The sequence below is a fragment of the Nelusetta ayraudi genome, unplaced genomic scaffold, assembly GCF_046127955.1.
Source record: "Nelusetta ayraudi isolate G7.1 ecotype Tasmania unplaced genomic scaffold, CSIRO-AGI_Nayr_v1 ptg000120l, whole genome shotgun sequence".
Lineage (NCBI taxonomy): Eukaryota > Metazoa > Chordata > Actinopteri > Tetraodontiformes > Monacanthidae > Nelusetta > Nelusetta ayraudi.
Genome location: NW_027466170.1, coordinates 2,924,981 through 2,948,965, shown reverse-complemented (window position 1 = coordinate 2,948,965; position 23,985 = coordinate 2,924,981). Strand labels below are relative to the sequence as shown.

General features: G+C 48.3%; 1 protein-coding gene across 1 annotated transcript; it reads left to right on the top strand.

Moving 5' to 3' along the window:
* The first annotated feature begins 457 nt into the window (after positions 1–457).
* Positions 458–23,985, top strand: kcnj5 (potassium inwardly rectifying channel subfamily J member 5). Its single transcript, XM_076049876.1, has 4 exons — positions 458–607; positions 11,486–11,568; positions 14,315–15,188; positions 20,647–23,985. The coding sequence occupies exons 2-4, from the start codon at positions 11,506–11,508 to the stop codon at positions 21,030–21,032; spliced, it is 1,323 nt and encodes a 440-aa protein (XP_075905991.1). The 5' UTR covers positions 458–607; positions 11,486–11,505; the 3' UTR covers positions 21,033–23,985.

Here is a 23,985-nt window from a genome sequence, read left to right as displayed (position 1 = left end):
TGTCTTCACTGCAAGCACCTCTGACTGCACTGCTCCAGAGTTTTATCGCATTTATTTCTCCTTGCCTTTGCAGCAGGGAGCCATGCACACACACACACACACACACACACACACACACACACATGCACAGACACATATACATACACACATACATAATGAAGCTTGGGGGGGTTTGCGCAACTGGGCATAAACACACGTTTATGAAGGACAAATCCTAAGAGACAAGAGGTCCAGCCTCTGCGTGGAAGTGAGGGAGCGAGAAAGAGAGAGAGAGAGAGAGAGAGAGAGAGAGGGAGAGAGCACGCAGCCTCTCCATCACCTCTCTCACCCACTCTGATGAGAGGGAGGGTGAGAGAGAGGGAGGGAGGGAGGGAGCTAGAGTCAAGAAGAGTGAGACACCCCCTCCTCCTCCTCCTCCTCCTCCACCGCCTCCTCCTCTCACACATGGGTAGAGCAGAGAGCAACGAGCAGCAGAAGGAGCAGGAGGGACTGCGGCTGCCGCTGCCTGAACAAAGAAAGCCAAGGAGCGCAGCGCCGTCCCGGAGAAAAGATCAGCCGTGAAATGCCTCGAAGGGAACCTGCCGGCGACTCCTGCAGAGACCTGAAGGTAAGCACCGCACGGAGATGAGGGGGAGGAGGTGTAGGAGGTGGAGGAGGAAGAGGAGGTGGAAGAGGATGGGGATTTCAAGCCGGCGATGCCTGTTTCGATTCCGCGGCTCCTCCTGCTCAGCGTGTCTGAGTGCGGATGCTGAGATTGCATGCGTGTGTCGGCTGCAGCGCAGCCTCGGATCCCATCAGGGGGATGTGGAGGAGGGCTGCCTGTTGTTGAGGAAATCACCCCCAAAATGTGTTGAATTTGTTTTTTGTTTTTTTTTTTAAGTCTGCACTACTTGGAGGGGGATTAGAAACTCCAGCATCCAGACAGACAGGCAGGCAGGCAGGCAGGCAGACAGACAGACAGACAGACAGACAGATGGACGTGTGAGACACTTCCCTCCTCCTGCAGCCTGGAGCTCCATCAGCTGCGCGTCGGTCTTGTGTGGCTGCAGATCAGGCGCCGCGCATCTCCTTGTACTCGTGTTGGGAGTTGTTGGAGGTGGAGGGGTGGGGGACGGGTGTGCGTGTGTGTGTGTGTGTGTGTGTGTGTGTGTGTGTGTGTGTGTGTGTGTGTGTGTCGGGATTGGGGGGGTCGGGGGGTGGGGGGGGGTATGCATGGATGGCACATCAAAGAGGCGACAGGCTGCCATGACGCAGGCGGAGTGGCGAGGAGCCCGGCGACGTGCACGGCAGCGCCGCTTCTGACTTCTCACCAGTGCAGCGAAGGAGTTTCACCCTGACACGGGCCAGAGGTGTGTGTGTGTGTGTGTGTGTGTGTTGTCTCCTGCTGAAACCTTTCTGCTCCCACGTGTTTCCCAGTGGAAACCAGGACCTGAACGGTCGGAAGTGTTTTGGATGTTGCAGGTGACACCGAATGCACCGCGAGGAAATCATCTGCAGCGATCCTCCAAACACACTCTACACTCTCCCACTACCCCAAAACCCTGCCACCCCTCCCACCCTGCTGGTGGAGGGGGAGAGTGTGCGTGTGTGTGTGTGTGTGTGTGTGTGTGTGTGTGTGGTTGGGGTAGGGGGGGTTGCAGCAGGACAGCTCGTCCTGAGAGTTGCACAAAAACAGTAAAAGTTTGATGTCGCTGTGGCGGACGGCGACTGACCCAGCGATGAAGTGGCAACCGCTCCTCACTTTTTAATCCTCCTCCTCCTCCTCCGTCCTCGACGCCCGCCTCGCCGCCTTCTTCTGCAAAGAAGAAGCCGCTGCTGATTTTGCCGTTTCCGGCCAGGTAAAAGTGAAACTGGCAGCCGACGGCCTCTTGACCCCGACGGCGGCAGCGACAACAACGGTGCCGTGGCCACTTTCCTGACGGGGCTGTTAAACAGTGGGACAACAGGGGGGGGGAAAGAGGACAAAGGCCACGAGAGCGGCTCATTAGGACGGCCTCAGAAGAAGCTCGGCTGTGAATAATGAATTGGATGTGTTTATTTAGCCAAGAACCGCTCGTTGCCTCTCGGGGACGTGGTGGGGTGGAGGTGGGGGTGGCGGGCGGTGGGGGTTTGGTCGGTGGGCGGGCGGGAGCGCACTTCTCCGAGCAGATCCACACTCGCTAATACCGCAGTGCCGCATTTATGTCAAGAGCTTAGCCAAGCGTGGAGGCTTTTTTTTTCAGCCTCCTTTTCCAATGTATTTAGTTCCCTGGATGTCATGGCGCTGCATAAATATACATTGAGGTTTTGTTTTTTTTCCATTTCACGCTAACAGAAGACACTTCATTATGCAGCATTCTTGAATAATGTATATCCTCCTCTTTAAAAAACAAAACAAACAACAACAACTGTGTGTATAATTCACGTCACTTCACTGCCGTCTCCTTAATGAAAAGCCGTCCACTCTGCTGGTATTTGCATTGAGCCGAGGAAGCGGCGGCGGCGCTGCTTCTTTTACGTCCTTCTTTTACATCCTTTTACATCTCAGGGCCTCGTAAATCCGCAGCCAATCCGTGGCCTCTTTGTTCGCTGCGTTTTAAAAGTGTCGCCCGGTGATGTCGGAGATTTACGGCCCGGAGAGACGCTTTCCAATCGCAACACGCAGCTCCAGGTTCCGTCCGCCGTCCGTTCACTGTGTGTCGCCATGCCTGCTGTTTTTCACCCAGAGCTTCACACTGTTGCAGATGACGGAGACGAATGCACATGCAGGAGGGAAGGCCACTGAGTGAATCAAGGACCTTGAATGAATAGAGACACAAAAAAATACAGGCTTAAATGTTTCACAGAAAAAATTGTCAAAGCAAGATAGAAGATGAAAAATACACAGTTTTGACAGGACAATCTAGAGATTTTGACGTGCAACCGGAGACGGGTGTTGTCTGGCACCAAGTTCCCTGAAGGAGCGACAGCACTCTGCCGCAACCTGTCACTTACAGCTTGGCATTCGTTCGCACCGTCGCTTGTTGCAAAGAGAAACGAACAACGAGCTCGTCAGCCGTCGCTGAGGTTCGGGTTGTGAGTGGCTGACACGACGCCCGTTCTGCTCAGCTGGTGTGATTGGTTGTCCTGTTTAGTTGCAGAGCCAACGTTCGAAAAAGAAAAAGAAAAAATCTGCACTCCAGACCTGAAAAGTAGAAAGATTATTCTCCCTGTAGTCTGATGTTCTGATGTGAAAATACATTTTTTTTTTTTGCAAAATGCGTCCAGGGAGCAAAACAACGGGAGGATAAAAAAGGGACCAAATGACTTTTCTACCATAGTTTCTCACACAACACCTCCTGACAGGCGTGGAGGGAGTGGGAACAAAATGAGAAACGCAGTGTAACATCATGTCCTGGTCAAGTGGCTCCCCAGAGCCTGCAGACTTGTTCTTATCTGTCGGCAGCAGGTAACAGGGAGTGAAATAGAAGCTTAGCGGCGTCTCCTCAGCCTCTCAATGCTGCTCTTTTTTTTTTATTAAAGGAAAGATCTTCTGCGCTGCTCACCGGAAGAACGACACAAAGCGACACAAAGCGACACAAAGCGACACAGCTGACGCTTCGTACGATTGGTCGATGAGCGTGCAGGTCATGCCGGTTTTCTTTTTATGAGGATTAATCGCGTTACAGAATTCTATCAGTGCACAGAGTTGAAAATATCACAGACCTGAAGATGGACAGGTCGGGGAATTTGGTTTGATATCCTGCACAGCAGCGGTCGCTGCTGATTGGCCAGTTTGAAACCAATGGCGACACGCTGTTAGTTTCCATGAGGTGTTCTGCGACGTTCCGCACAGGATGTTTAGAAACGTCTCGGTCTGATCTGCTTGCGGCCGTTCCCTTCAGCGATGGCCACAGCCAATCAGCTGCCTCCGTTTAACCACTTGCTCTGCATCGTCTTCTCTCGCACCAACCAACTTCCTGTCCTCTTTTTACGACGTGCATAAATCTCCTGTTAGCTCTGCCTCCAGGCCTCCTGCCTGCCACCTCCAACCTCAGCATCTTTCCGTTTCCATAACATTGCATCTGAAGGAACATGCAGGAAGATCGATTAGCATCTGGAGGTTGGGTAGCATCCAGAGGAACATGTTCATACTGTGCTTATTCATAATGTATGGGATTATGCTAACGATGAGTATATCAATAAAAACATACATTTTTCATCACTGTATGCCAGCCGGTTTGTTGGGGTCCTTTAAGTTCGCTGCATGCGTTGTACAATACAGATGATGAATCGTTTAAAAAGGTCAATTCTGAGATATTTGCACATGATTAAGCGTCGCCGGGCGTGAGACTCCTCAGGCTCATCTCCCAGGCTGTTTATTGTATCAACGCCAGTCTTCATCCATTAGGTACAAGTACATATGTAGTTGCAGTCAATTAATTTGAGTTAATGATGAAATTTACCCCACTGAAAAATCCTTTAAGTCTTTTGCCCCTTAGAAGCTGCATGAGAGAGTTAAATGCACCGTTCGGCTCAGCGATGGTTTGGCTTCAGCAGCAAGTGGAGGACGTTGAGGTATACGTGCACGCAAATTAGTTCCAGCCTTTGATAAAACACAAGGCTGCTTATTACCGCGGGATAACGAACATGTAGGGAAGGAAGCCTGCTGTCGGACTGGACCACGTGTGGAAATTTCCCTTTCTTCTGATTAATTGTTATTTCCCCCCTCTTTTGTTTGGACGGATTTTTGTTGCTTTATCCCTCAGCCAACCACAGAGTGTGAGCTTCCATCGCCCCTGGGAGTCACATCCCCGTAAACCTGCAACTCATTAAAACGTAAGGGAGGGATAGAGTGTGCTTAATAAGGCCTGCCGAGTGACACCATTGACTGTTTTTTAATTTAAAGCTTCCCTTTTCATCTTATCTTTAAAAGATGATGAGATTCCTCAGTGCTGTTTTTCCTTTTCTTTTCTTTTTATAATTTTATGGCCACCTCGTTTAGTTCCATCTACAGTCAGGAAAACAGGCGTCTCTTCAGGACACCTTGTCAGAATGAAAACTGTTCGGTGGGGGAGGGGCCTCACTCAGCTGCTCAGGCCAAAAGAAAAACCCCAAAAAAACATTGCCGGGAGGAATTTTTTTAACATTCAGCACTGCGGTGGCCATCTGACTGGGCATGTGATGACTGTGGGGGAGGCGCTACAAAGGGACGAGCGCAGGGACGCAGTGGAGCATGTCCAGAATCCCAATCAAGACTATTTGACCTTTGGCTCCCAGCAGCGTTTCTCCGCATCGCTGTCTGTCTGGTTCCACAGCCGCAACACTCACCGCCTCATCCAATCCATCTGTCTGTGTCCGTCCGACCATCCGTCCGCAGCTCAAATTTTCAATTTCAAATCTAATTCCCGCCGAGCAATTAACAGGCCGATCCGTGCGTTCAAGCTGTGCAGTAAAACACTGACTCAATTGTGCACCGTCCTCGTTAAAAAGTTGTTTGCTTCACGCCGACGTCCTGGAGTGTTAAGAGAGTCGTGGAATATAAAGCAGGAGCGGCAGCAGCAGCAGCAGCAGCAGCAGCAGCAGCAGCAGCAGGAGCCCGACGGAGACGCATGATAAGAACCAACAGGCCGGCTGCCCGTTTCCACCTTCACGCCGTTCACATCTCTCTCCGGCACGTCCCTCACACAGCAGGTCAACGCGGTTGAAGAGGGTGTGATTTGGCTGCGAGAGGTGTTGGCTGTTTAATCCCAGTCCGGGCGTCCTTCAGCGGCAGAGGAGACACCCGGACGCATCTGAACTGGCTCTGGTTCACGCTGAACCTGTCTGGAGCTTCACAGATTCCTTTGGATTTATTTCACATATCCATCTGGTGGATACAAAGTGTGTGAGGCAAAAAGCCGGAAAGGTTGATTGGACTAAATTACACTTGGTTGGATTTTAGCTCAAAAAAACAAGCTTGGGATAGACGGCCACTGTCCGGCACAGGGTTAAATGTAATGACGTCACTTCTGGCATGCAATCAGTGGCGAGTAGGCGTGATAGGCTTTGATGCTGTCAAGTGGCAGCAGCCAGTTGAGTGGAGGGTGGGGCAGTTCAGGCTTCCTATCAGTGTCAGTGGTGACATCGGCCACGTTGTGCGTTATAAACTCCTACCACAGCAGGTCGGGACTAAAGCAAAGACGTGCTTCCCCTTTGAGAAAATCCTTCAGTGCGATTCTTTGTTCAATTTTTAATGCACAAATGGCGTTTGGCTCTGATAAAACGGTGGCGTAGCGGCGTCCACGTTAAGCAGCAGCCTTAGCCCGCCGCTCACCGTGGCGGCTTTACCATCCTGCTCTTCTTCTGGGGTTTTGCTTCTCACAGCTTGCCCCTTCTTCCCGCGTCTGTGAGTCTGCAAAGAAAGTCAAATGGTTTGGTAACATATGAAAAGAAATGCTAATCAGAGCAGAGATTTCAGCAGTGAAATGTGAATGACCCTGACAGTGGTGTGAGGATGGAAATGTGCAGCTTTGTGGATTTTTTGATCACTGAACACTTCTCTTTCTTTCTTTCTTTCCTTCTTTCTTTTACCGATTAAGGCGACGTGTAAGCGGCGGAGTGGGGCTGATGTGTGTGTGGCAGGACAGGAAGACAGAGAGTGGGACGTGTCATTAGGGAAATTGTTTCTCCAGTGTGAGTCCGTGTCGCTCCAGAGAAGGTCACCCATGAGAAGGACGCGACGCGACGCACTCGGCTCACTATCGGGCATGATGGAGTGTGGGTCGCGCTTGTGTGTGTGTGTGTGTGTGTGTGTGTGTGTGTGTCTGCTGGGCCTGAAGCCAAACTAGCCGGGGACGTTTTTAGTCATTTGACCCGTCCGACCTCAAAGTGTCATAAGTGGGCAGAGATAGGGCTGAAGCCGTGTCATTTCATGGGCCAATCTTAGACCGGGACATAATCACGACAGGCCTGGTGATCATGACTCCGTGCTTTCACTCCAGGGGAGGAGAGACGGAGGGCAGGCAGTCCAGGAACTAGAAAAAATAGTGGTGCGTTGGAGAAAAAAGAAGTGACAAAGACAGAGAAGCCCAGAGAAGCCCGCATGTCCAACAGACGGCTCTCTCGCCGAAGGAGATTAAAAGTCGCCTTCGCACCAGCGGGTTTGTTTCAAAATCATCTGGTCCACATGCAGCCACATATGCAGGCCGTCAGGGAACGTCAAGCTCACGCCAAACCGAGAGGATGTGACACGACCCCTGAGCATGAGGGTGCATTGGCCAATCAGAGGCCTGCAGGGGTGACGCAGGTGGGGGTGGGTGTGGAGCACATTGATGGAAATGGCTCAACAGCCACAGCTGCAATAATAATAAGGAGGAGTCATGTCTAGCTTATGAATATTCCACTAGAATATACACTGCCAGTCAAACGTTTGGACACATACCTCTGATTTAAAGGTGTTTCTTTCATTTTCATGACTAGTTACATTGTAGATTGTCATTCAAGGCATCGAAACTATGAATGAACACACATGGAATATGTATTAAACAAAGAAGTGTGAAATAACTCAAACAAGTTTTATATATAAATATATATATATATAAATAATATATATTTAGATTATCTAGAATAGGCCATCCTTCATATACATACGTACATATATATATATATATATGAAATGGGGTTGCGTCAATAAACACAAAGTGACACAATGTCGAGCAAACAGGACGAGACCGCGAGCCACTATTTTTTCTTTTTCGCGCTCAGCTAGCACAGTTAGCCGGGGGCTAACGGCGTCCTCCAGCAGCTTCTCACAGGAAGTGACAGCAATATTCGCTCGTGTCGTGTCGTGCAGCAGCGAACAAGGTGGATAAAACTCTGCCACATCCTTTCATTTTCTCCTTTTTACTGCCTTTCGCTTCGTCTCTCTGCGTCAGCACCGTAAACTGATAAACCGGCAGGAAGAGGAAACTGCAAGCTCTGACCTTAAAATTTCTGGGTGACTGAGCGCCACATGACTTTTATGGGGAATTTGTAAACTGTAAACTAGGGGGGTTGCTGCTGACGTTGCAACATGGCGCAGCCGTTTGTAACCCCGACCGGGTCGCACCCTGGAATTCACCACCGAGGATGTAAATTATTACTGATAGCAATGCTGATTTAGTGGCATGCCTTAAAAAAAAAGAAGCTATTAAATTGAGAGACATGTTTTTTTTTTTTATTCAACAACAGTAAGCAGTATTTCCAGGATTGGCCAAATAAGCACATCTGAGGACAGATTTTAGCAGGAAGCGTCCCCAACCCCCCCCCCCCACCGCCTGGAACTAAATGCATTAGCTCTCGTACAAGTGGAGAGGAAACCGTTTGTAGTGACGCAAAGCCAGTGAGGGTGGAAAATAATCTGTTGCAGGAACTTCATTTGATCGGTTGAAATATTAATAGAGATAATTAACAGAAGCATCACGGCTGAGTCCAGCAGGCAGAGGCGACAATACGACTGCAGCAGGGGAGAGAGAGAGAGAGGGAGAGAGAGAGAGGGAGAGAGAGAGAGAGAGACAGAATTAAAGCTGTTAGCAAACACTCTGCTGCAGTTCAGGGGCCTGCTGGGAGAATTACCAAGCTTGTAACGTGTCACAAAGAAGGAAAGACCCCCTCTTTCTTTTTTTTTTTCATTTTCAGTGTGTGGGGGGCAGGTTGTATTACTTCGCTGTGGTGCAGATTATTGTTTACAACACGCAGCGTCAGCAAACACATGTCCTGCAAGCATCCCCGAGGTAACGCAGTCGCAACGCTTCGCCCCGCTACTGCTCGGCCCTCAAGCGCAGCAGATAAGTGCTCTCGTTATCAGGACACAAACACAATTCAGCAAAAGCTTCCTGTCACTCTCTCTTGCTAACAAGATAAATGCCTGTTACCCTCTTAAAGCTCCCAGATAAAGCGGCCCGGCTGCTATCCATGTTCAAACACCTTTCATCCGGGGCTCGTTGAGTTTGCTGCTGCTGCTGCTGCTACTGCCACTGCTACTGCAGCCGCTGCAGCTGCTGCTCCTGCTGCCGCTGCTGCTGCAAAACACACAAACTTAACCGAGGCTCCCGCTGAACATACATACAACAGTCTGAAGTGCACAAATCTCCGAGGAGCCGCGTCCAATGCACAGGAGAGCCCGGCGGGAACACATCCAGCCTGTTTTGTTTTTTTTTGTTTGTTTTTTTTCTTCCGTCTGCAGCTCCCCGTGTCCGTCCTGTTGCCTCCGCCGCCGTCTGTCTCCTCCCTGCTCAGATGCCCGTCACGTCACTCTGCCCTTTGCTTAGCAGCATTCGTGTCAACATCACCTTCCTCCCGCGTGGATCCCACTTTTTTTTCCCTCCCATTTCCCCACCACGCGCTCCTTCCCACCGCCGCCTCCTCGGCGGTCACCGGCTTTTTGTATTCCCCCCACGCGGCCCCGTCGGCGATCAAATAGAATAGCATCAAAGACAAGTGTGGGAGAAATGTCAGGTGTTGTCACGGTCAGGGGCAGGCAAACATAATTTACCCAAGGTGCCTTGCTTGGCTTGTTCTCAGGCTCTGTGTACTTCTTTTTTGTGAATTTTTAAGAGCTTGATTTTTAAACAGTGTGCATATCGGGACAGCACTAGAGAGCGAGAGCGAGAGAAAAGCTGGGCAGCAAGGCAAAGCAGCAGCCTCGCACACCTCCGTCGCAATGCTGCACCATCGTGGCCGCTGTGAAATGCTGCCTCGTCGGAACGACGCCGAGCTTCTTCCCTTTCGTCCTGTTCTACCTGTCATTCGGAGTCACAGATGTTTAAAAATACCCATTTTGTCTCTCAGCTCCGGGGGAGGGAGCGGCGGCAGAGACACTCTTCAAAAATCAAATCACACGCGGCGGCAGACAGTCGGCGCGCCGCCATCGCGTCGCTCCCTCGCCGAGCTAAAAACAAGCACAAAGATAACACGTGCACTCACCTTTTTTTTCTTTCTTTTGAAACTGGATTAGAGGCAAAGTAAAAGAGGCAACCGGATTATGCCGGTGACGGGAAGCAATTATTTGTCTGTCTGCAGCTCATTAAGAAAGCAGTGGCTGAGTCCGAGCTGATGGATGGTGATTGCGGCGCAGCAGTGTGTGTGTGTGTGTGTGTGTGTGTGTGTGTGTGTGTCGGCCTGAACATGAGTATTAGTTGCAATGGGATGGGAGCCGATGTCAGTTCCACACTCGCACACTCAAAACGGTCCCGAGAAAGAGACCGACTCATGTTTTGACATTTGTTCTCATCAATCACAACCGAAAAAAAGAGTCTCTGCACCCAAAACCATGTTGGTTTATGAGTGACTTCACAGACCTACGCTACGAGTTTTTGGTCCTCTGACTGACTGAGCTGCGATCTTTCGTCGACTGGAAAATGTTGGAGCCTCGACGTCGATTCATGTTTACAGCCACTGTCAGACTAGTGCACATTTCCCTCCACAAACATAACTCTGCACTCATTGATCTCAGCGTCATCGCAGTAATATTTAATTTAGCGTGTGTGTGTGTGTGTGTGTGTGTGTGTGTGTGTGTCCAGGGTAAATGGAATGCACATACGCTGATTAATGACTTCCCCAGCACCGGCTTTAGAATATACAAATCTTGTCGACAAAGTAATTAGCGTACAGTGTTTGGCCTGTCAAACATACCATTACTTCTTGCAAAAGTTAGTTTTTTTCCCCCTCCATTTTCTTTGGCAGTCCTTATCGGCAACGCCTCTGCATACATTTTCTGTCGATCAGCAAAGCATAAAATATTCCAGAAGAATCATCTCCACGAACGATGTGGTAAAGCCAAGTCACAGTCAGTCTTTGGCAGATGAAACATCCGTCCATCTGGATGGTGTTAGGAAGATGATTGTTGTATGCCGGTGTTGTGAAAGTCACCTAAGTCAGCCTGAATCACCTTCCGGTGACGAGCACATCTGTTGAGTGACTTTTGCTGATATGACAGTGAGATTCTCGGCCAGTTTCATAATATTTCACCTCATTTTCCAACGTTGTTTAGTGTGTTTAAGGTTTAATCCTGGACTTATCCGAATGACACAAGACAAGACTTTCTGCCAGTTGTAGCTGTATCCATACCTGCCATCAGGCGTGCTTGTGCCTTCTTAATTGCACCTTGAGGCAAATATTGACACTATTGACAGGCGGGGGGGTGTTTAAATGTCAGGCACGGAGGGGGCTGGACTACACGTCAACGCAACATTGTTAGTCTAGACCTAATGAACGCACATTCCAAGGCGGTTGTTTCGACGAGGCACTCAGGGGCCGAAGGGCCTGTGAGTCCTGCTGCATGGGTCAAGAGACTCAGAGTTAAAGCCCGGATTGGCCAGCCAGGACCAGAGAGCGTATTCATGCCCCATTAGGTCCCACTGAACTGAATCTAGTTTCAGTTTGCTGAGAAATCACCTGGATGGCAGTCGCAATGGAGCCAAACGGCTCAATCGGATGCGCCTCTCTGACTTTCTCTTCTGAATCCGAATGTATTTCTTTTTCATATTTGTTCCCCTTCTTGTTTCAGGTGTTGAGCTTCAGCTGAGGATGGCAGGAGATTCCAGAGTCCTCATGGACCACAACATGGAGATAGGAGTGACACCCGCGCAGGTAAACCAAAACGAACAAGCAAATCTCACATCTTTGCAAACAAAGAAAGACAATAAGAGACAAGAGAGTAAGAGAGAGAGAGAGAGAGAGAGAGAGAGAGAGAGATGGGGAGGACATAAACAGACGGGAAGGATTAGCAGAGCAGGGGAGAGAGATCCGAGGAAGAAATAGCAGACGGCGTTGGAGAACAGCGATGGTTGAAGGGGGATGAAAAGGCTGCTAGATATGCGGAAGATATGATGCGCTCGCGCTCTGTAGATTCGACGCCGATAAAGTAACAAGCACAAATTACAGATACAGCACCGCAGGGTGTGACCGAATCTCTCTCTCTCTCTCTCTCTCCCTCTGTGGCTCTGATCATCTGCTTGGTTCACTTAGCGGCGAAAATAGAGAGGTGATGAAGAGACATTCTGCTCACTTCCAATAACAGATGGCGGTGGCTTTGTGCTGGTTATCCGCCCCCGATACTCTGGCTGAGGGGGAACCTACAGCATTCTGCCTTGCCAGAAGGCTCCAGAGACCAGAGAGGCAGGAGCGACTCCTTCCTGCTGCCGACGCACTGGGAACAAATGAATTTCATCTATTGACCACAAACACTCCATTGACATCGAGGGTCTAAAGATTAGGCGGCTACCGCTTTAACAACCTCATCCATCACTCAATCAGGACCCGGAGCCGGTATCCACGTCCTTCCCTATCGTCCTCTCCTTCTGAAGCATTCAAATGATTTAAAAGCGATTCTCATTTTTACAAAAGGAAAGGAAAAAGGGAGCCTAACCTGCCACGCTAATTATGCCAGACTTTCACACTGACATTTCACTTGTACGAGTGCCCGTCCGCTGAATCTATAACCGATCCGATAACCCTGAGCGAGGTGGATAATGAGGCAGCCCAATGCCGTTTGGTGAAGCATCGTCATCAAGACACTAATTGTGGCGCCGCTCAATACGCATTGTCTTTCAATTCTTCTTTGTAAAAACGTTCCAGAGACGTGGATCAAGTCAAATCAATATGTCAACACTCAATACGGCACACACAGCCCTGACCCAAAGGTGTGTGTGTGTGTGTGTGTGTGTGTGTGTGTGTTCACGCTAGCACAACAACATCGGGAACATGGGCCTTGGATGAACCCGTCAAGCAGATTTTATGATCCGGGCTCGTAGATTTGCAGTCACTGCAAGGATCCTGTCATCTTCCCACAGTAGCGCATGACTGATTGGCCTTTAGGACAGAGCGAAAGAGCAGTCATTGTCAGTTCAATAGGATTTAACTCCCCCTGGTGACGCGGGCGCAACTCCTGGAGTCTCAGAGTGACACATCGTGGCTGTTCGAATAGCTCCTAGAGATGAAGGCATGACGGGGACGTGTCTCTTTGCCTCGACACAATGATTAGGGGGTGATGAAATCAGATTTTAGGTGACAATGTGCTGTCAACATGTCCTTGGTCCTTCTTTTTGCAAGGTGCCTTTCAACTCCCCTCCCCTGCATCAATGCACTTTCCTTTCAAAAAGACAGACAGGAAGTCTGTGTCAGTGCCTTTCCATGCAGACTAATATTCTGATGGTTACTGCAGCTATCCTATCATGTAAACCAGAATATTGTGGTTGCAATTTGCTGAGTAGGCTCTTTGTGATTCTGATTTATCACTTGCACAAATACATCTAAAAACCCCTGTGTGGTCCATGACGGTATTGACAGCAGCTGACGGGCTTGCTTCGAAGGAGTATTCCAGGAAAAAAGTAGTGCTGAGGGTACGCAACAGGAGCAACTTGGACTTAAGCTTCGCAAAAGAAGAAGCGGGGAAATCCACTTCTGCATGCTGTTTTATGCTGTAGTAATCCGCAAATTAAAGGCAATGTGAATGGGAATCAAGGTTTCATTAGCCGCAAAAAAGGCCTCATTCAAAATATTGCATTGGTTACAATACAGGCAAGACAAAAGAGGAATAATTGTGCGACACTGAGTGTGTTGCGGTTGACACCACAGCGTCTTCGCAAGGAACACGTTTTCTAGGCGAGTGCAGCGTGTGCACCCAGGCATATGCCACTCTGTTTAAGGATGCCTTGAGGCCGTGTTGGGGGAAGGATGGAGGATCTGTTCCGATCCAGGCTTGCCAATGTCCCAGAGGCTGTGGGGATGATGGGGGAGACGGGGAGACGGGAGGGGAGGAGAGGGGCGGAGGGGGAGAGGGAGGTGGAGACAGGGCACAGCTGCCTCCCCAGATCGAGGCACTGGAGCCGGGCCAGCGCAGACAAAGACCTGGGCGTCCTTGTGCTAATGTCCTGTCCTTACGCTTTCTCTTTCTCTCTCTCTCGCCCGTATGTGTGTGCATGCCCGGACGCCCCTACAATGTGAGTGCCTGCTAGTGGCACAGAGAGCAGTGACTTTATAACGGCCCTAAATTTTATTTTGCCAGCCTCCGGCAGCACACAGCCACTTGGTCTCGCAGGCAGGATTGAAGGGAAAAAATCTCATTAGAAGGCTTCACTTCTCCTCCGGTCCAAACTTCCCAGAGAGGGGAAATATAGAGGATATATGAAATAAAAAGAAATTGGTGTTCCAGGCTAAAGTTAAATACACTCATGTGGAAAAAAATGTAATTACAACATTTCTCTTTTTCCCATTTCTTCCTCCCTTCTTCACCCGCTTGGTTTCCAACCCTTCACTTTCTTCCTCTTCCTCTGTCTGTCACCACTCGCCCCCCCTCCCAAACACACCTCCCCGGTCCCTTTCATCTACCACACAGGTGAAGAAGCTGCCCAAACACCTGCGGGAGGCCCAGATCTCAACAGAGCGGACCCACTTGATTTCCGACCCGGTGAAGAAGCCGCGTCAACGCTACGTGCAGAAGGACGGAAAGTGCAACGTGCACCACGGCAACGTGCAGGAGACCTACCGCTACCTTAGCGATCTGTTCACCACGCTGGTGGACCTGCGCTGGCGTCTCAGCTTCTTCATCTTCACCCTGGTCTATGTGGTCAACTGGCTGCTGTTTGGCTTCCTGTGGTGGCTGATTGCACTCATCAGGGGGGACTTGGTGCACGCCGGGGAGGAGGGCTGGACCCCCTGCGTGGAGAACCTCAACAGTTTTGTCTCAGCCTTCCTCTTCTCCATTGAGACCGAGACCACCATCGGCTACGGTTACCGTGTCATCACGGAGAAATGCCCCGAAGGCATCGTCCTTCTTTTGGTGCAGGCCATCCTAGGCTCCATCGTCAACGCCATGATGGTGGGCTGCATGTTCGTCAAGATCTCACAGCCAAAGAACCGCGCCGAGACCCTCATGTTCTCCCACAAGGCTGTCATATCGCTGCGAGACAACAAGATGTGCCTGATGTTTCGGGTGGGCGACCTGAGGAACTCTCACATTGTGGAGGCGTCTATCAGGGCCAAGCTGATCCGCTCACAGCAGACCAAGGAGGGGGAGTTCATCCCGCTCAACCAGACGGACATCAACATCGGCTTTGACACGGGGGACGACCGGCTCTTCCTGGTGTCGCCGCTCATCATCTCGCACGAGATCAACGAGAAGAGCCCCTTCTGGGAGATGTCATTGGTTCAGATGGAGAAGGAGGAGTTCGAGATCGTGGTGATCCTGGAGGGCATGGTGGAGGCCACAGGTACGCCACGGGTGAAGGCTGGGAGGGTGGGGGGGTTGGGGTAGGGAGGGATGTGGACGGGGAAGACAGATGAACAGAGTTAGCTTTGCGCAGAGTGAGACAGAGATTGATGGCGTACCGGAAGGGTATGTGAGTGATAAGGATGAGTAGATGGATAAATGGATGGAAAGATCGGAGAGGACATATGAAGGGAAGCAGGAGTAAAGTACCTGTAAGTGCTGTGGATTCCATTGGTTAATAATTTAATGGACGGGAAGGCAGGCAGATTAACAACAACATTAGACTCTCTCAAGGAAACAGATACTGTACTATCGCATTACAGTTTAAAGAGTCTGTCTTAAGTTGCAAAAGTTGTAATATTTTCATGATTGCCAAGTTTCTTATTTCGATCTATTGCATAGATTCAAGTTACTTAAATTTGATCCACAAATGCATTTCTTGCCCAGCAAAAGGTTAGACGCTTCACATTTTCAAGTTGCAGACAGGAAATCAGAATCTGAAAGCTTTCTTGCACCCAGTATTGCCAGATAGGGAATGTCTAAGTGCCGTAGCAGCGGCTTAGAGTCATTGTATTTTGAGGAAAATGATCATACGCACACAATTTTCATTCTGACATATGTAAGGACCATCTGTGACAATAGCTCATTATAATGGACCGTGCATATTATGACCTATAACGCAGTCATAGAATTAGACAATTCTGACTGAAGGGTTCTGCTCTCTTATTTACGCCTTGAGTCACATGATGTGTGAGAACAAGCATCGAACATCCACTTACAATCTCTGTCCTGATTGTGTTTGTCAATGAATTAATTAGCAATGTAACAAAGAGGGCAGACTAATAGTGTGAGATTTTGGTAATAATTGATAGTGTTTCGTACAGAGGCCAAATACAATAATAAGGGCATACCTGGCAACCCTGCGTACGCCGCACCCCACCCTGCCACGGCACTCAGCTGTATTTTCAAGGTTGCGTCTTTGATTCTGTTTACTTCAAAATGAACAAAGTGTCGCCCGCCCACGCTTCCTCTCTGTGTTTTCGGGTAAACGACTGTAAAGTGCTGCGGGCTGGAAGCGAAGCAGGTGTTCCTGTGAAGTTCCACAACGATCCCCGCGGCTCCCAGAAGGAAACGTGACAAGGCTGAAAATGACATCCCATCAAAGCAAATGCAAGGAGCAGCCAAAGGGTTAAAAAAAAAATAAAATTTAATTTAAAAAAAAAAAGCTGCAGGAACACCAGTCACCCTATTTCATTAACAATTAAGTGTCGAATACGGGAGCAGCTAAAGCACGATAGCCGAGAGCTAGCTGTTAATTTCCTGATCCAGCATGCCGTCTGTGGGGTATTAGCTAAATTAAGCATTATTTGTATGCCAGGGCTGTGTTGTTCCCTCAACTTTATTCACAGACTAATTAGCATTCACCCATTCTAAATGCAATTCATTAAACATGGCACTAATTCACTTTATTGGTTCCTCTTGTACTTTTCATCATTAAACAAGAGACGCCCGCGACTGATTAGGGCGGTGATCGCCTTGTTTTCACCAATACAGGACATAAGGTGGGCTAAAAAAAATAAATACATGTGTAGACTACCCAACTGCTTAATGCGATCAGACGTGACTTAGCATGAGCATTTCTGCTCTATTTATTTTTTGATTTCTCATGCATTTATTTATTTATTTATTTATTTATTTATTTCCCTCCACGGTAATTGTGGTTCCTGCTCATGCTGCTGGATACTTGACCCAGCCTTTAAATCACCTTTCGCTTCGCTGCCGGAAGAGATCATAGATGGTCACCCTCCTTGACCGACAGGCAACGGAACAGTCTGACCGTCCACTAGCAGCTGTCCAATCAGAGTCTCTCGTCCCTCCCTTTTGTCAGCAAAAAGGGCAAGTCAGGAATGTCTGGAACAGAAATAAAGTGGAACACCCCTCCCCCCCAACACCGAAGTGTTTCAGTTCAATACAATCATTTAACATCAGCAACTCTGTACTGTGTGTGTGTGTGTGTGTGTGTGTATGTGCGTGTGTGCAACGTGGCGTGCAGTTTCAACAACACGCGCACCAAATGAAGAATTGGAAGTCAGTGTGGAAGTGACTGATAGGCGAGTACGGCGAATGGCTCCATTTATTTTCTTGAATAGATGTCTGCAGGTTGTGTGTGTGTGTGTGTGTGTGTGTGTGTGTGTGTGTGTGTGTGTGTGTGTGTGTGTTGTATGGAGAAAAAAGTGAGTCACAACCTATGAGTCAGGACTTATAGACAGTACAAATCAAAATCAAACACCAGGCTTGACAAGTTTTCCTATAAATATCGTTTCGCAGTGTCGGCGGTCTCGCGCGCATCCACAGGGGACGTAACCGGGACTTTCGTTTACCAGCCAATGTGGCTGGTAGATTTTTAAAGTTGGCACCAAAGTCTTGTCAGGGGAATGAGTAGCATGTTGTAGATGCTTGTATGATGCATGACACCAAGGTTTTCATTGGAAATGCAGCAGAGCAACAGTGCCACACAACCTGAAACGATATTTGCTACTCTAATCACTTGGTAATTTGGCTCTGAGGGAGAGTGCAGCAAAGCAGGATGGGCACACATGGTACCTTTCAGTTACCACCTATCTGCGCTCTAATTCATTGCTACTTAAAAAAAATCCAAAAGTGTTTTGTTGTTTTAGCTATCATCTGTATCTCCAGTCACCTTCCGTCTGTCCTTGGGGGACGACGGCGTCGCCCTTGACGTGCATCAATGCTGCATGTCGGTTTGTTCCAGCCAAATTAATTGAGTTTCCGCCCTGCGGGCTAACGCGTCACTTCTCAGCTGAGTCAGCAGGAAACAAGACCAACCAACGACAAAAACACTATCCGCTCTGAAAGTACACGCATCCCACCCACCTCCCAGGGCGTCTTTGAGGCGGGGCGCCCGCAGGAGGGGACAGAGGTTGTGAGCCACTTGAGAGGTGGCGGAGGCAGCAGCCTGTGATCGTGGCAGCGACACTTACCATCGCGACACGTCCACACAAGTGACTCTCATCAGCTCTCTTCGACTGAGCTGAAACCCGGCGCGACCCTGAAACTGTGGCTCATGTTAAAAAAAAAAAAAGGAACGTGGCCATTATTCCTGCTATTAAATACAGCTGTCATTAGGCATCTGCCTACTCGTCTCTCCCTCATTCATATTCAGGCCCCGTTTGGGTGATTGTTCTCCATCACTGCTGAATTTACAAGGGGTTGGGCTGCCCTGATTGCACTCAGTGCCACAGAGATTTGTGGACGCAGAAGCTTCCTTTATTCACATCACGTCTTCTGAGGCAGTGTTCTTGGACTTTCAATACGTTCTCTGTTTTATTTTATTTCTTCTTTTTCCATGCGTGTTGGACAACAAGAGCGTAAAGAGATTAGTAGAATTGTGCATGGTTATATTGAGCTGAATGTTTCTCTCATTATGTGTGTAACTTAAATCAGGATCAAGGATAAAATTGTAGCTACTGCCATGCATGTGCATTGCCTGTGTGGGATGTTGATGCGTCGGCGTTAAGACAAACACATCATGCAGAGCGTCAATCATCCAATAATAGACGACGTCTTGTAGTTGTAGCAGCGCGCATAACGGAGTGTTTAAGGCTTGAAGTGGGAATTGTTTAGCACCAGGAAGGAGAGAAAATACGACACGTCGCAGAACTGGCATTCTAAAGCAGAAGGTGCCCCAGTCATTTTGTTTGGCTAATCCACACTGAGAGATGATGTACAAGACTCTGTGAACAACAATTCAGCCATGAGGCACCTGGAAAGTACAAAGTCAAGACATTAGGGTGACTCGAAAAAAACCTTTGGAAATATTTTTAAATCTGTTTGCATCTGAGCTTTAATGCCCGCTTATTCAAAAAACAAAACACAAATAAAGCTTCACATTTTAATGAATTTGGACTCTAAAGTGTTTGGCTCAGAGACAGCAGACAGATATGCCAACATTTATTACTGACATTATAGAAAATCCTCCATGCTGCAACCAAGAGACAGGAGACTGTCTTTGATAATCTTGCTGCAGCGGTGGGGGAGAGGAAAAAAAACACAAATTTCTCAAGTTAAATGTGGAAACTGGGACGCTTTTATTCTGGAGGAGGGCTGAGGAAGGGGTGCAGTGGCCCCTCCTTTTCTTTGACATCAGACTTGCCATCTGCATCTTTTGTAGTGCACACAATATTGTCTGCAATGCTACATACAAGTTACGTGAGTCAACAGCTGGCTGCGTGGTCATTTGCTATTCGGCTTAATGAACACATCTGTATGAAGTGATGAAAGGAAACAAGTGTCAAGTGTTTCACTCGTTAATTCCCATCTCATAGTCCTTGTTATCGCAGCAGGGCCTATAAAACATATCTATGCATTGATAAAAATATGTTTTCTACCATGTTCTGGTGGATGATAACGCAAGGGAGGAAATGAGGCATCTTTGCACCAAAACCTATAGGACAAAGTTGAGGTCAACTTTCAACTCTGAAAATGGAGGAAGAGAAGATGGAAGGAGAAGATGTCAGTGTTTTTAAAAGTGTCTTTAATGACACCCAACAGTAGGACTACCAGAAAAAGCTTTCTTATTTTTCTGCTGTCCTGAGCAAGCATTCAGTTTTACCTGCCGAGGGTTTGGGTTAAGGCTGGGGTTACGGTTGGGGGCTGGACTAGGGTTGGGTTTTGGGCAAGAGTTAGGGTTGGGATTAGGGTTAGGGTTAGTACAACGGCTAGGACTAGGGTTAGGGTTGAGGTTGGGGCTGTGGTTGGGGTTATTAGGGTTAGGGCTTTGGTAAGGGGTAGGACTGAGTTCGCGCTTTGGGTTTTAGGATCAGGGCTGGGGTAGCGCTTTGGGTTTCGGGTTGGGGTTAGTGCTAGAGTTAGGTACAAAGCTAGGGTTGGGGTTAGGGTAAGGTTAGGGTAGGACTAGGGTTTGGTTAGGTTCACGGCTAGGGTTGGGTTTGGGTTTATGGCTGGGAATAGGGTTGCAGCTAGGGTTAGGGTTAGGTTTAGGACTGCAACTGAGGTTAGGGAAAGTAGATATGGGCTGTTTTGAAACAGGACATACAGCCACTAAAGCGGGATCAAAAACACTTCTGTTTTACTTTTTGAGTGTGAGTTACACACGCCTAAAAAAATTACCAGCAGAAAAATGACAGAATTCAGTTTTTTTGTGTCAGAATCATATCGTTGCACTGTGGTTTCTGTGTGTACGCATGCGGGTGTACGTGTGTGTGTGTGTGTGAGTGTGAGTGTACGTGTGTGTGTGTGTAAATAAATGAATCATTCACTGACTTTACTTTCTCCCGTTTGTCTCACACCATCCCACATCTTGTTTGTTTGTCTGTGTCCACTCGTATCTTGCTGTTGATTCTGTGGGGTTTTTTTGTGTGTGTGTGTGTGTGTGTGTGTGTGTGTGTGTGTGCATCATCTTGCTATGTCCATGGCAGGGATGACGTGCCAGGCGCGGAGCTCCTACCTGGACACGGAGGTGCTGTGGGGCCACCGCTTCACGCCGGTGCTCTCCCTGGAGAAGGGCTTCTACGAGGTGGACTACAACAACTTCCACGACGTCTACGAGACCAACACACCCACCTGCAGCGCCAAGGAGCTGGCCGCCAAGATGCGGGAGGGGCCACTCTTGCCTCAGCTGTCGCTCCTCAGCCCCGAGGCCAAAACGCACATTTTTGACGCCCTTGACCACCAGTCCGAACCGGAGCAGCTTGGCCCAGAGAGGGACAAGGAAGAGGGGGATTTGGGTGGAGACAGGGGCGAGACCAACGGCTCGGCGGCCCCACTAGAGGAGCCGCAGCTGGCCGACGGGCTGCCCGGCTGAGCACACGGGCCGGAAAAACCCGGACAACACAGAGCTTTTTCCTTCCTTTATCGCCGAGCTTGTTTCATTGCAGCGCTTTGGCGAGGCCGAGACTCCGCCCCTTCTCTCCTCCCACCCCCATCCCCTGCCCCCGACACATGCAATACTCCTCTACTAGAGTGTCAATCTATAGTATAGATTGGGTTGGTTTTTCTTTGTAGACATTGCAGATGCACAGGCAGCACACACGTATCGCATCTACACCCACACCCAAAGGTCGGCGGTTGGGATTGTCTTTTTATAATCGTTGCGACCACTTCCTGCTGTAACAGCTCAAGCCGCATCATGTGAACCTGCGCTGGAACCTGGCAGCCGTGGCGAGAATTCAGCCGGCTGCACACGGACCCCTCCAGTGTTGTCATGTCAGAGTGTGTCGGTCGAGGCCTTGTCCACACGCACATTGGTATTTTCCTAAACCGTTTGGTGACATAAGCAGGGGGGTGAGCACAAACCTCCTGTCAACCAGTAGGTGGCAATATGAGACGTAAACGGATGCGGGAAAGGGCTCAATACAGAACAAGCACTAGGGGGCGCCAATAAGTGCAGACTGAAAACGTCGCTTGATTATGACGCTGGTAATGACACGAGAAAATGGCACGTGACGCCTCCCAGTCCAGTGAGATAGTCGATTTCTACAGACACGCAGACGTCTTGCACAAGAGGTTGAAACCGCCGCTGTTAAGTTCCTGTCTGCCTCTTCTCTGAGGTTATAAACAAAACATGAGAGCGCAAAAAGAAAAGAAAAAAGTCCAATTTCCTGGAAACGTGCACACGGTCTTCACCTTTGATTCTACAAAGATCAGTTTCTGTGCCAGACTGCTCGGAAAAAATGAAAATACCCACAAACGTGTGGACAAGGCCTCGGCTGGGTCCTGACCTGAGTGTCCGTCTCATAACCCTGTTAACGTCAGCAGAAGCTCCTTGTTGCTGTTGATTCTTATTATTATTATTATTATTATTATTATTATTATTATTATTATTATTATTATTATTATTATTTCAAATGCACTGGGATTGTTTTCTTTTTATTCTGTCTGTATTGTCATTATTCTGTGTCAGATCCTTTAGGAGGCAGCGTGTTAGTCCGCCGCTGACAGAAGGGATGTAGGAAGTGTGTCCTGGCAACAACCATCTTGTCCTTTTGTTTGTTTGTCTGTTTGTTACTGTCATCATTTTTTCTTTGATCGTCACGCTTGTTCCGCCGCGGACGCCTTGCACATCGTGTGTGTTTGTCTGGCGAGCGTGCCGCGAGTCTCGACCCCATTAAAGTAGCTTGTACCTCATTTTGTACCAATCTTCAGGGTTTGAAATAAACATTGCCGACACCGAGGACGAGGCCAGTCAGAGCTGCGCAGCCAGACGCTGCAGCGGGCGACTATTTCTGAACTCCTACACTGTTAAAGATTTAATTCCCCCCAGTGCTGCAGCAACTGAAACATTAATTCCAAGCCATTTTTCCTAGTACGTAAAGCACAATTTATACACATGAATATTTCAGAGCAGCTCGGCGAGTCAAATGAAAAGGTCCGTGTTTCCTTTCATGTCTGTTTTGTTTAGTTTTTTTTTTTTTTAATATTTAAAACATGAAGCATGACTTTTCCATCATATGTCTCTGACTTAACCCACACTGGACCATTTTAACCTCTTACTGAGGCAACGATTTACCTTGCCCCCACCAATCAGGGTGGAGGGGGCGTGGCCTGATACACTGCTTATACAGGAAGTGTTGATGTGCTGTGATTTGGTTGTTATTTGTTCCCGATGCAGTCAAAGCTTTAAACTGTCTGCTTCTATCTCTGGAGGTGGTACAGTGCAACTATTTTGGCACGTTCGACAGGGCCTTTAGGTTCCTATTGCCACCTCGACCCGGCATCTGTGTTTGTTTGACGACGGCAGTGACAGTCAAAACATGTCAAAACGGTAACGAAAAAATTTCAACATTTGTTGAAATGAACAGGAATCAGTCGACTCTCAAATTTGGAAATCGTTATAGATTTACAATCAAAGTTATTAGGCTACAAGGAAGAGAGAGAGAGAATGAGAGAGAGAGAGAGAGAGAGGCAGAGTGTGTGTGTGAGTGTAGCTAGAAAAAAATCTGTTAAAATCCTCTTGAAGTCCGTAATCACACATATTCTTTTTTTTTGTTTGTTTTTTTTCTTAAATTATCTCCTGCGTGTCCGACTTCAGGCCAGTTATCACCCACAACATTCCTGCTGCTCTATTTAATCGCCAACATTTTTCTTTCCCCGAGAGCACTTCACTGTTTCCCCACAACTGACTGGCCAGAGTCGCTTCTGCCCGACGACGATCTTCCTTTATTCATCCTTTTCATTTTCACCCAGAGGACACACATCACTGCTTGCGTTGCATGAACCTGCTCCTTATGCGTCCCATTGATGAAAAAAAAAAAAAATGTTCAGTACAGTAAGAAATACAGGGTATTTTCTAGGCATGCAAATATTGAGATTTCTACACTATATTATCAGAGGATGTATTAACATTGATTATCATTTATGGGAAGGGTTAAAAAAAAAAAAAGAGAAACAGAGAGAGAGAGAGAAAGAGATCCCTCATAATTTAAAAATCTTCCACACCTTGTGTGCGTTAATGTTGAATTATTTTTTTTTGCAGTTTTTTTTATTTATTTTTATTTTTACAGATGCTTGTCCAATAAGTGTATTTGTCCCCACAATGACATTTTGGCATCTTGGTACGGATCCGATATGTTTGTCGTTAGCGAGCAGGAGGGAGGAGGGGTCATCTTTCATTGCTGGAATGTCATCTGTTTTCTCTGTGTTCTCATGGGAATAAACATAATATGGTCGAAAGAACAACATGTTCCTCTTAGATAATGTGTGCATGCATGAGCGGTCGTGTGTGTGTGTGTGTGTCTGTGTGTGTGTGTGCACGCGTG